This window comes from Gekko japonicus, unplaced genomic scaffold (assembly GCF_001447785.1).
Source record: "Gekko japonicus isolate JY-2015 unplaced genomic scaffold, Gekko_japonicus_V1.1 scaffold1389, whole genome shotgun sequence".
NCBI lineage: Eukaryota > Metazoa > Chordata > Lepidosauria > Squamata > Gekkonidae > Gekko > Gekko japonicus.
In genome coordinates, this window is record NW_015176492.1 from 225,493 (window position 1) to 237,917 (window position 12,425).

Here is a 12,425-nt window from a genome sequence, read left to right on the forward strand (position 1 = left end):
GGGGCGGGGGCGGGTGGGGCGGGGGCAGGGGGGGCGCTGCTGTTGCTCTTGTAGGTGTTCTGGGTCCGAGCCGGGCTGTAGTTGTCCGGCTGCTGGCTGTTGCGGTTGTAGTTGCCCCGGCTGTTGACGCTGCTGCTGCTGCTGTTGTTGTTGTTGTCGCGGTTCCCGCTTCCCCAGCGACTCTGGCCGTAGCCGCCACCCCTGCTGAAGCCTGTCGAAGAAGCCACAGTTGGGAAGTGAGAAAATGGAAGCCGTGGTCAAATGCTCCCGAGCTATGCATTAGCCTTCGCTCTCTCTACCTTCTACCTTCACCCAAGCTTTTCCTCACCTGTTTCTATTTCTATCCGTTCGGCCCCACTTTAAGGTCTCGGAGCGGGTAATGGGCAGAACGTATGTTGGATCAGGCCAATGGCCCACCCAGGCCAACACTCTGTGTCGCACAGAGGCCAAAACCCAGGGGCCATCAGGAGGTCCCTCAGCGGGGCCAGAACTCCAGAAGCCCTCCCACCCTTGCCCCCCCAAGCACCAAGGATACAAAGCATCACCGCCCCAGACCGAGTGTTCCATCTATCCCTTGTGGCCAACAGCCACCGATGGACCTCCGCTCCATACGTTTCTCCAGCCCCCTCCTGAAGCTGCCTATGCTTGTCGCTGCCACCACTTCCTGCAGCAGTGAATCCCACACGTTAATGACTCTTTGGGTGAAGAAGGACTTCCTTATTGCTGCTTGAGTGGGAATTGCTGTGGCACCCAAAGGCCACGTCCCTGGCACTGTTCTCCGTCGGCTTCCCGCAATTAAATAAAGACACCTTTAGGCATTTATCCGCTATTCTGACCTATTCGTTGCTTCACAACTGTTGACCTTATAACGTTAGCTTATTTCGTTCTGACTTTTGCACGTCTCAAACTTCATCGCGTCACGTGTTAATTCGCTGTTGAGTCCCCGTCTGTAAGTCTGAACCTTATCCTACCCTTCCAGTGTATATGAAAAAGTGTGCCTTGCCCACGAGAGCACAGACCTTGAATAAACCTTTGTTGCTCTTAAAGGTGCCCCACTGGGCTCTACGTTTGTTCTACAGTAGAAGACGGTGAGAACCGAAGCCGGAATTCCTTTTCCTAGCTCACCCCTCTGTCAACGTGTTCAGCCTTAGCAGTCTCTGCCCACGAATGTAAGGTCACACACAATCCAATACCAATAGATTCCCTTTGGGTAGGCTTACCACCGCCTCCGCCACCGCTGTTGCTGCCGCCGCCGCCACCACTGCCGCCGCCACCTCTGCATCCTCCGCCCCCAACGGTGCCGCCGCCAACCTCCTCGTTGTACTGCCTCACCAGCTTCTCCGCTTCGTCCCGCTGCAATTCGATGTAGACCACCGAGTCCAGGAAGTCACCCGCTTCGGGCAGCGAGAAGTTGGCTGGGGAGACAAGAGAGGGGGACACAGGGAGAGAGATGCCCGTCAGCCGTACACGGGGCAAAAGGCAGAGAGGAAGCGTGGTTTTGTTCCAAGGCTCCAGAAAGGGAGGGAAAATGAGATAAGGCAGGGGGGAAAAAAGAGACGTGCCATGATGCAGACACACAAGGTTACGTGCTCCCATCTTGCCAAGCCACTATCAGGGGGGTATCCTATTGCCAGGGGGTCCCCAACAGAGTCCCCAAGGGCACCTGCTGACACCTTTCTTGGCGCCCGCCAAGTGCTTTTAGAAAAGTGGGCAGGGCAAGGTGGGGCTTTTGTCCGGGAAAGCTTCCGATGGGCCACTGGAGATTTGATTGGCCGTGCGGATTTTTCAAAACACTGCTTTGGCAGTGGCTGCCGCCAATGCTCCCTCTACGTTTTGTGGGGTCTTGTGAGCCAAAATCAGACTTCAATCGATCGATCGGCCTTTACTGGCATAACCTACGGAACGTAAGACTCAACTGAACGCTTTCCTGAAGCTTCATACAGAAATTTTGCAACGCTTTCAATTATTATGTGATTCTGGGTTGTCAGCAAGAAGTAAATCTTACATTGATCAGGCTTTCCTGAATACTTTCTCAACCATGGCTCGATGAATGTAAGGCGCAGGTCCGAGTAGAAAGTACATGGAATAAACACATGTTCAAGCGTTTCTATCTACTGTCGAATGGCACAAAATTCGACTTTGTGAGCTACTGGCATTAAAGCTGTGAGCGAGCGATTCGGCAGCGGCATAACTTAGTTCGCTCTGGAGCCACCCCTTCCTAAGGCAAAAATGTGTGAGCTGGAAGCTAAAAAACCCATGAGCTGGCTCACACTAACTCAGCTTAGAGGGAAACACTGGCTGCCATCGCAGCACAAGGATCTTTGCTATGAGACTGAAGGTCAGCGGCGGTAGCCGTTTTGTGGCTGTGCCCATCAAACTGTGTCGTGAGTTCAAAAGGTGCCCGCGGGCTCAAGGAGGTAGGGGACCCCTGCCCTGCTGGTTTCAGGCTGTCTAGCATTAACAGCTCAAGTGGCAACATAATAGCCAACAACTTTGTGGGACTAAGTTACAGAGCTGGAAGAGATGCAAAGGCGTCAACCTGGCTACCGGCCCCCACTTCCAGAAGAAGAACATAAGAGAACATAAGAGAAGCCGATGCTGGATCAGGCCAAAGGCCCATCCAGTCCAACGCTCTGTGTCACACAGTGGCCAAAAGTACCAGGTGCCTTCAGGAGGGTCCACCAGAAGAAGCGAAGAGACTGGATTTATACCCTGCCCTTTACTACCCAAAGGAGTCTCAGAGCGGCTTACGATCTCCTTTCCCTTCCCCTCCCCACAGCAGACACCCTGTGAGGTAGGCGGGGCTGAGAGAGCTCTCTCGAGAACTGCCCTTGAGAGGACAGCTCTGAAAGGACTTGTGACTGACCCAAGGTCACACCAGCAGCTGCACGTGGAGGAGTGGGGCATCAAACCCGGTTCTCCCAGATTAGAGTCCACGCTCCTAACGGCTACAACCGCACCAACCTGTGTGGAAAATAAGAACACACAAGGCCCAGGGCTCCCCAACCTTTCTGAGCCTGTGGGCACTTTTGGCTGCCTCAGGAGGCTGAGCCGGATGCAGAACGGCTGCCGCAGCTGGCGTCCCGTCATGCAGCGAAGATCCCTTGGGCTCTAGTGGTAGATGCTACCAGGGCAACTTTTTCAAAAGTCTGCGCTGCCGATCCAGTCTCCCAGTGGCCAATCAGAAGCCTGGCCAGGGAAGAGCCCCACCTGACCCTCAAAACACTTGGTGAGCACCAGAAAAAGTGGTTGTGGGCACCATGATACCCGCGGGGACCGTGTTGGGGATCCTTGCGCAAGGCATTGAGCTTGCATTTCCCTCTCTGGGCAGGAAATCATCCCCCAGAACTGCAACACACGGCCCAAAGAGCGTGGATTTTCCCTTCACTCCTGACACAACTCTGCCAAACGTCTTGAGGCTGCTGAGCGTGAAAGCGAGGCTCGCAGCCCAGTCTGTGCCTGTTAGCTCAACTGCTAGTCCTACCGAATCCAGCAAGACTGTGGTTTCTGGCCTCTGAAGACAGGCAGGGTCTGGCACTCTTCTGGGGAGACCCCTCTCCTCCCCACATCGTAGTGGACGGTCTTTGCTTCTGGAAGGAATTGCCTTTCCTTGAAACAGGGGCAGGCAGAGTGGGGCCGGAGCCCTTCCCCACGGATCCTCGAAAACGTTTCCAACAGCCGGGGCATATCCATAGTCTGCCTCACTGTTCAGGCTGCCGTTTTCAGTTTTGTGTAGGGGAAACACTTTGATTCTGGTGTCCTGGACTAGGAATGCTTCCCCCCCCCCCCCCCCCCCCCGGCTTTTCTTCCCGGGGGCCCTTCCCAAGTGCTGACCAATGCACTTTCAGTTCACTTTCAGTTCATTTTAGCGATCATCTGCAAGTGGGTTTTGCTGTAAGATCCAATTGCAAACTGCACTGGAAGTGGATTACTCAGCACATGTGGAGGCACCCCAGGTGTATTCTTGCCACGCCCCTTGTGACAGCCCAGTGATGGGTGTTAGAGACAGAGAGAAGGGAGGTGGCCATGCTTGCTTTGGGGGTGTTTAAATCCATATCTCTCGTGCCTAAATGCACTATGGACAACTCTTCCTTCCCAATTCTTGGTATGTTCGAGCTCAACCAGGTGATTGAAAACAGCTAGTACAGGTGGAGAGCCAGTTTGGTGTCGTGGTTAAGAGCGGCGGACTCTAATCTGGAGAACTGGGTTTGATCCCCCACTTCTCCACATGCAGCTGCTGGTGTGAACTTGGGTCAGGCACAAGTTCTTTCAGAGCTGTTCTGCTCTGAGAGAGCTCTGAATGGCTCAAGAGAGCTCTCTCAGCCCCACCTACCTCTCAGGGTGTCTGTTGTGGGGAGGGGAAGGGAAAGGAGATTGTCAGCCGCTCTGAGACTCCTTTGGGTAGTGAAGGGTGGGGCATAAATCCAATCTCTTCTTCTTCTTCTTTACCTCACAGGGTGTCTGTTGTGGGGAGGGGAAGGGAAAGGAGATTGTCAGCCGCTCTGAGACTCCTTTGGGTAGTGAAGGGTGGGGCATAAATCCAATCTCTTCTTCTTCTTCTTTACCTCACAGGGTGTCTGTTGTGGGGAGGGGAAGGGAAAGGAGATTGTCAGCCGCTCTGAGACTCCTTTGGGTAGTGAAGGGCGGGGTATAAATCCAATCTCTTCTTCTTCTGGCATGGGGGAGGGACAGAAGGGGAAGGCTTCACACTGGGGGGGGGGGCAGAGAAGGTGGAAAGAGGAAAGACCAGGGAGAAAGCTCAAGGATTACAAGGGGGTGTGAATTACTGCCTGAAACTTTATATTTCTCCCAGGTCACGTGTATGTGTGTGGACCCTCCCCCACACCTCCACCCTTCCAGGATCCTACCTTTCATTTCTAACACTGCGTGATCGGGCACATCTTTCCCTTCCTCATCAGTGCGCTTTATTGTTCGGTCTTCTAAATCCTCGTCCGTGGGACAAATTACAATGGCCTTGCGCTGGAAACCTTCAAAGGGGCGCATTTTTCGTCTCTGGGCAGATCCGTAAACATTGGTCTGGGGACGGTGACAAAGAGGAGGCAGAAAGACGGGTTGTTACTCGGCGGTCTGGCGGCTGTTGCTGTTTTGAATTATTTATTTAAACTGAGCAAGGCAGCCTGGGTGAAGCGAGGACTCTAGGATGTGGTGGCTCATCCCCCCCACCCCCGAACTGCACAGTTACATGGAAGGATGCGCCCGCTTCAGTGGCTATGGGTGCGCGCCCCTCAAGTGGCCCCCCCCAATGTCCCTTTCCAAAGGAATAAACAGACAAGCAAGTGGCATCCTTTTGCAATTCAAATGAGGTTTCCTAGGAAAACAAGCTCCTCTTTGTTCAGAAAGAGAAAGGAATTTGCATTTTGAGGAGAAAGCTGAGGAAACAGCTTCGGACAGCTTGAATATAAAAATCTGCCTTGTTTAAATGGTATGTTATTTAAATCTCTGAGCAGTACAGCCAACCCAGCACCCACGGAGGGGCTGTGGCTCTGCTTGACATGCAGAAGGTCCCAGGTTCAATCCCCGGTATCTCCAGTTGAAAGGACCAGGCGGGAGGAGATGGGAAAGACCTCCGCCTGAGACCCTGGAGAGCCATGAAGTGGGGCTGTAGCTCAGTGGCAGACCTTCTGCTCGGCATGCAGAAGGTCCCAGGTTCAATCCCCGGCATCTCCAGTTGAAAGGACCAGGTGGGAGGAGATGGGAAAGACCTCCGCCTGAGACCCTGGAGAGCCATGAAGTGGGGCTGTAGCTCAGTGGCAGAGCCTCTGCTTGGCATGCAGGTCCCAGGCAATCCCTGGCATCTCCAGTTGAAGGACCAGGCGGGATGGCATGGGAAAGACCTCTGCCTGAGACCCTGGAGAGTCATGAAGTGGGGCTGTAGCTCAGTGGCAGAGCCTCTGCTTGGCATGCAGAAGGTCCCAGGTTCGATCCCCAGCATCTCCAGTTAAAAGGACCAGGCAGGAGGGGATGGGAAAGACCTCCGCCTGAGACCCTGGAGAGCCATGAAGGGGGGCTGTGGCTCAGTGGTAGAACCTCTGCTTGGCATGCAGAAGGTCCCAGGTTCAATCCCCGGCATCTCCAGTTAAAAGGACCAGGCAGGAGGTTATGGGAAAGACCTCCGCCTGAGACCCTGGAGAGCCAAGGAGAGGGGCTGTAGCTCAGTGGCAGAGCCTCTGCTTGGCATGCAGAAGGTCCCAGGTTCAATCCCCGGCATCTCCAGTTAAAAGGACCAGGCGGGAGGTGATGTGAAAGAACTCCGCCTGAGACCCTGGAGAGCCAAGGAGAGGGGCTGTAGCTCAGTGGCAGAGCCTCTGCTCGGCATGCAAAGTCCCAGCTTCAATCCCCGGCATCTCCAGTTAAAAGGATTGGGCGGGAGGAGATGGGAAAGACCTCTGCCTGAGACCCTGGAGAGTCATGAGGTGGGGCTGTAGCTCAGTGACAGAGCCTCTGCTTGGCATGCAGAAGGTCCCAGGTTCGATCCCCAGCATCTCCAGTTGAAAGGACCAGACGGGAGGTGATGGGAAAGACCTCCGCCTGAGACCCTGGAGAGCCATGAAGTGGGGCTGTAGCTCAGTGGCAGAGCCTCTGCTCGGCATGCAAAGTCCCAGGTTCGATCCTCGGCATCTCCAGTTAAAAGGACCGGGCGGGAGGTGATGGGAAAGATCTCCGCCTGAGACCCTGGGGAGACGCTGCCAATCTGAGCAGACGCCGCTGACGTTGAAGGGCCAATAATCTGATTCAGTATAAGGCAGTTTCATGAATTCACCAGAGTTACTGAGGCCTTGTGAGTGGACCAGGTACTCTTCCCAGGCCCGATTCTTGCTGAAGAACTACCCCTGCTGGTATTAAACTAAAGGGTTCGTTTCTTCCAGCACCCTGTGCCCCACAAAAGGAGGTCCTCAGTTTGTACAGCGGGTGCGTGGGCGTATAGTTGCCCGACCTTAACCGAGCTGGTCTTTAAGCACCGTATCCAAAACAAGGCGGGCGGGCGGTTCTTGACGCTGCAATCCTTACTATGACCTACTCTAGTACTCACCTCAGCCTATAACCTCAGGCATGAAAACCATGTTTAGCGGCGACGAAACTTACCGGTGCCCTCGTTTTTTTCACATACAACTTGCCACCTTGTTTTGAAGTACTACAAATCACTGCGGAGTTTTGAGTCCAGTGGCACCTTTAAGGCCAACAAAGATTCATGCGAAGAAGTAATTCTGTTTGTTTATTAAACAAATAGAATACTAGTGTTAAGGTGGTTTATTGAGAATGGCTTTGAGGCTATAGGAGTTGTAAGTCGGATTGAATATAAATTTATTTGTTGGGAGTAATTTAAAGAATCCTGTAATACATGATACTTGTTATAAGAGTGGGAAAGATCAATAGATTATGGTACTAAAAGAATATGTATTGACTTTTCTGAATGGAGAATGTATGGATAACGTATTAACCCAAACTTGGGAGTTGATGGGTGCGTTCAGACGGGGGATTTACAACGGTTAGGGTGCCGGTTCCAACCGGTGTACTTACGGGCGTTCACACGGCAAACATCTGCCTCCCGTCCCTAACCGTTGTAAATCCTTTTACACCGTTGTACTCTGCCACTAGGTCCGAAGTGGTGGTAAACAGAGTACAACGGTGGCTTCCGATACAAACCGGCGTCTGATCGCTCTCCACCGGTGCCTAGCCACTTCCGTCGGAAGCCTGAGGCTTCCGGCTTTCCCCCGCCATTTTTTTAAAAAAAACTAAGCGATATGCGCTCAGGCGAACCTTTGCCCTGAGCGTTTGTTTATATATTTAAAAAAAGCCCTTACTTTACCGTCCCGGAGGAGTCCGGGACTACAGGGAGGCCAGGTTGGGGTTTAAACTTTAAAGGTAAGTGCTTACCTTTAAAGTTTAAATGTAAGGGGGGGGTTGAGCATGCGCAAAAATCGCCATTCTCCGAATGGCTGCCTGTGCGCATGCTCAAACTGCTTAAAAAAACAAAAACAAACGACTTCTTTAAAAAAAAAAAAAAAAAGCCGACACCCGCAGCGTATGAGCGGGCGTCCAACGGAGGCATTCGCAAGATGGAGGGTGAGTCTGATCGCGTTTATGCCGGCAGAAAGGCCGCGTCTGAACGCACCCGATGTGTCATAATAATTATATGTCCTTATATTTTGTTTGTCTGTCTAAAAATTAAATAAATAGGTTATTAAAAAGAAGAAGAAGTAATTCTGGGTATAAGCTTTCGGGTGTGCGCGCACTTCATCAGATACTGCGCATACGCACAAAAGCTTATACCCAGAGTTAAACACCGGTGGTCTTAAAGGTGCCACTGGGCTCAAACTTGTTCTATTACTTCAGACCAACACATGAATCTACAAATTACTGTGACCTTCATTACCTTATGCATTTTGGAGGGAAAGGAGGAAGACAGTAGCACGCCTTTTGTCCAGATGTTAAGACAGGCATGTTTGCACAGAAGACTGACCCAATTTGCCGTGGCGCTTTTTGGAAGTGCTGAAATGTGTGGAGGCAAGCCAGAGAGGCACAGGCCCGCGGTGCGGAAGGGTTCAATACCTGATCGAGAATGTAGTTGCGCTTCTTCCGGGCCGCGATTTGGATCAGGCGGTTCAGGCACTGCGTGGCTTGCTGGATGAGGACGTCCCAGCGGCCGGCGTAGTTGCGCTGGCGTCGAAGTCCCATTACCTGAGAGGCAAGGCAGGCTTCGTTAAGGGAGCTGGGAGTGGCAAGCATTAAGGATCGCAATGGTAGCTGTACCCTAGGGGGGCAGAGGTGACTGGTTTATGGAGATGGCGAGTTCAGCGTGTGTGGGATGGAAGGGAGTTTGAGTGGGTGGCGAGTGAAGCGGTGCGACAGAAATCTGTGTTCTGTGTGGAAGTTCTTAAGCCGAAGTGGCAAGTTAGGAAATTAAAGCTTTGTGGAAGTTATCAGCCTGAGTGGCGAGTGAGAAAATAAACCTTTGTGGCTAGATCTAAAAACTTTACCCGTCTGAAACCATTACACTTATGTATCTATCTGAAACCATCATACTTATGAACCTTACTGAAACCGTTATGCTGTTATGCTTCTAAATGAAGTGCTTCAGGGAAAACAGTTATATTATTTGGAGTACAGGATCCCCTTTTACCTTAGAACCACCCTGAGGCACTGACTGTTCTGTCATTCTATCAAATATTATTATTTTCCATTTATAACCTGCCTCTCCTGCACATGCAGGAAACCCACTGCCCCCCCCGTCACAGTGGACTACTGGGGGCTCCGCCCCCTTCTTTAAAGGGCCCCCGGCCTCTTCCCAAAAGCATTTAAGGTAAAAGGTAAAGGTAAAGGTACCCTTGCTCGAAAGCCAGTCGAATCCGACTCTAGGGTTGCGGTGCTCATCTCCATTTCCAAGCTGAAGAGCCAGCGCTGTCCGAAGACGTTTCCGTGGTCATGTGGCCGGTATGACTAAACACCAAGGCGCACGGAACGCTGTTCCCTTCCCACCGAAGTGGTACCTATTTATCTACTTGCAATGTCTTGCTTTCGAACTGCTAGGTTGGCAGGAGCTGGAACTAGAGACGGGAGCTCACTCCGTCTCGCGGCACCCGGGTCTCAAACTGCTGAACTACTGACCTTCCACAGCCTGCAGTTCAGCGTCTTAACTTTAAATGCTTTGGGGGAAGAAGCTGGGGGGGGCCTTTAAATGCTTTTGAGAATCCTTTGAAGTCTTCTGAGAAGAAGTGGGGGGGTGGAGCATGTCCCTCTCCCTCCCCTCCTGCAAGATTTAAAGGGTCCTCGAGCTGATCGGCGGGCCACATGCTACCAGCCAATCAGCTGAAGGGCCCTTTAAGTCTTGCAGGAGGGGAGGGAGAGGGGCGGGTGTTATCCCCCCACTTCATTACGGCAAATAATGGCAGCCCCACTGGAAAAAAAAATTTGCCCCACAAGCCACAAAATCCCAGCTACGGGCCTGCAAAGCCACCCTGTTCTTTAGGCTCAGCGAAGAAGTCTAAGATGAAAGTTTCCGATGGCAGCGAAAACACACAGGAGACACTGAGGATGTGGCGCAACGTGCATCACCACGGAACACTACAGAGAGGTGCCTATACGGGTGTTGCCTAGGAGGGATCTCAGAACAGAGCGGAAACATGAAGGGCCTGCAAAGAGAATCAGTCCCGTTCATCGGAGGAGGAGACAAGGCGCTGCGGCGCATGACAGAAACGTTACCCTCATTTTGTCCATGATGGCGTTGGTTCCCAGGATGTTGTACTTCTTGCCCGGATTGGCTGCCGCGTGCTTAATGGCCCACGTGGTCTTCCCGGCAGCAGGGAGCCCCACCATCATCAGGATCTGAAAGGCGCGCCCAGGAAACAGGCCAAGTCAGGATACAAAAAGACACTTCCAAACCAACTTTCCGTGTGTGGGGGTGGGGGGTGGGGGGGGTATCCTCATGGCACGGACCACATGCTGGAGCGAGGAGCAGAACTAGAAGTGAGATGACATCAGCCCTTCCCCAAAAGCACGCGCCATCCCTCTCCCGCCAGCCACTGCTGACTGTCAAATCTCTTGGGCCCATGCGTGTTCTGTTCCCATTTCAGAGACGGGAAAGCAAAGACACCAGGGTCCTCTAGCAATTGAGGAGGGGCAAGGCCACTGTAATTAGTGGCAGGCGGGGGGGGGGCGGGGGGGACGGGAGAGGGGGGGCGGGGAGACAGCTGTTCTATAACCTTGTCCAGTTCCGCAGGGCCTGTAAGACGGAGCTTGTACAGTTCCGCAGGGCCTGTAAGACGGAGCTCTTCCGCCAGGCTTTCGAATAGGAGTCGTCACCACCACTGTTCCATCAACGCCCTATACTCTCCACACACTGCCACCGCTGGTGCAGGTTCCATCGGAGGGAGCGGGACATGCTTAGGGGACAGCACGGCAGGGGGGGAAATGCACTGCTGTTGCTATATAGCTACACAACTGAGAACACCATCTTGACTGTAAAATCTGGAATTGAGTAGGGGAGCACCGAACTGTTTTATGGGTTTAGTTAATTATTTAACTGTTTCTGTATTTCTGTGTATTTTATACTGGTTTTATTGTTATTATTGGGCGTATGCCCCTGTTAGCCGCCCTGAGCCTCCGGGGAGGGTGGGATATACGTTTAAATAAATAATAAAATAAGATAAATAACAAGTGTGTGTCTGTGAAGTGCTGCCAAGTCACAGCCGACTTAACGGCGAGCCCGTCCACTGTCTTCCTCTGTGCAGCAAACTATGAAATTCCTTCGTGGTCTCCCACCCAAATACTAACCGGGCGCCTTGACCTGAATGGCCCAGGCTAGCCCGGTCTCGTCAGATCTGGGAAGCTAAGGAAGGTCGGCCCTGGCTGGTATTTTGGATGGGCGGCCTCCGAGGGATACCAGGGGCGTGACGCAGAAGCGGGTTATGGCAAACCCACTCTGAAGCATCTCTTGCCTTAAAAAAAGACGTCTCCCTCGCCGCCTAGTAGTGCATAATGCTAAAAGAGATAGAACTTCTGGTTACCAGGTAATTTCAGGATGACTGTATTACACACACTGCCATACGACAATTATTGTTACTAATTAGGGCCAACAAGGAGAAGAGGGGACAGGAGGAGATTGGATGTATACCCCTCCCTGCACTACTTGAAGGAGTCTCAGAGCGGCTTGCAATCTCCTTTCCCTTCCCCTCCCCACAACAGACACCCTGTGAGGCAGGTGGGGCTGAGAGAGCTCTTTTGAGGACTGCCCTTGAGAGAACAGCTCTGAGAGAACTTGTGACTGACCCAAGGTCACACCAGCAGTTGCATGTGGAGAAGTGGGGAATCAAACCCGGTTCTCCCAGATCAGAGTCTGTGCTCTTAACCAGTACACCAAGCTGGCTTCTGAGATCAGATGAGATCGGGCTAGCCTGGGCTATCCGGGTCAGGTCAGAACTACGGCTTGCCCAAGGTCGTCCAGCCAGGTGCAAGTGGAGGAGTGGGGAATCAAACCCGGTTCTCCCAGATTAGAATCAACGCACTTAACCACGACAAGGCTATCTTTCTTTATTCTTGGGGCAGCCTGAGGCCGTCTCCTTCTCTCAAGGGATAAGGGTTTCACGAAGCTAACACCCCCTCAGCGATGACTGAGAAAAGTCAGAGTCTTGCCCACCCAAAGAGCACCCTGCAGAAGGCGTACAGCCCAAGGGACAGCTCCTCAGCAGAGGCTGTGAAAGAAAAACCACGACCGACGTTTTGGCCTGCTGTCCTTCAGACTTCTCCTTTGCTAGACCGAAAGACTCATATTGAGCCCAGCCTGATATCAAGTTCATGCATTAAGTTTTGCAAAATGGGGGAGGAGACACCCCCCTCCCCTTTGCAAGCAGCCCGCACAGTTTTTCTTGCACGCCCCGGGAAATGCTGATCGCCACTTTGGGGTCAAG

General features: G+C 52.6%; 1 protein-coding gene across 1 annotated transcript in view; it reads right to left on the reverse strand.

Annotated features, from left to right (window-relative positions):
- HNRNPUL1 (heterogeneous nuclear ribonucleoprotein U-like 1) overlaps positions 1-12,425 on the reverse strand; it is a 34,616-nt gene that overhangs the window by 6,458 nt on the left and 15,733 nt on the right. The window contains exons 9-13 of the mRNA XM_015427251.1: positions 10,222-10,344; positions 8,572-8,700; positions 4,869-5,037; positions 1,221-1,415; positions 12-211 (exon numbers count right to left, since the gene is read on the reverse strand). Of these exons, the coding sequence (XP_015282737.1) occupies positions 12-211; positions 1,221-1,415; positions 4,869-5,037; positions 8,572-8,700; positions 10,222-10,344 (816 nt within the window). The remainder of the gene's footprint in view (positions 1-11; positions 212-1,220; positions 1,416-4,868; positions 5,038-8,571; positions 8,701-10,221; positions 10,345-12,425) is intronic.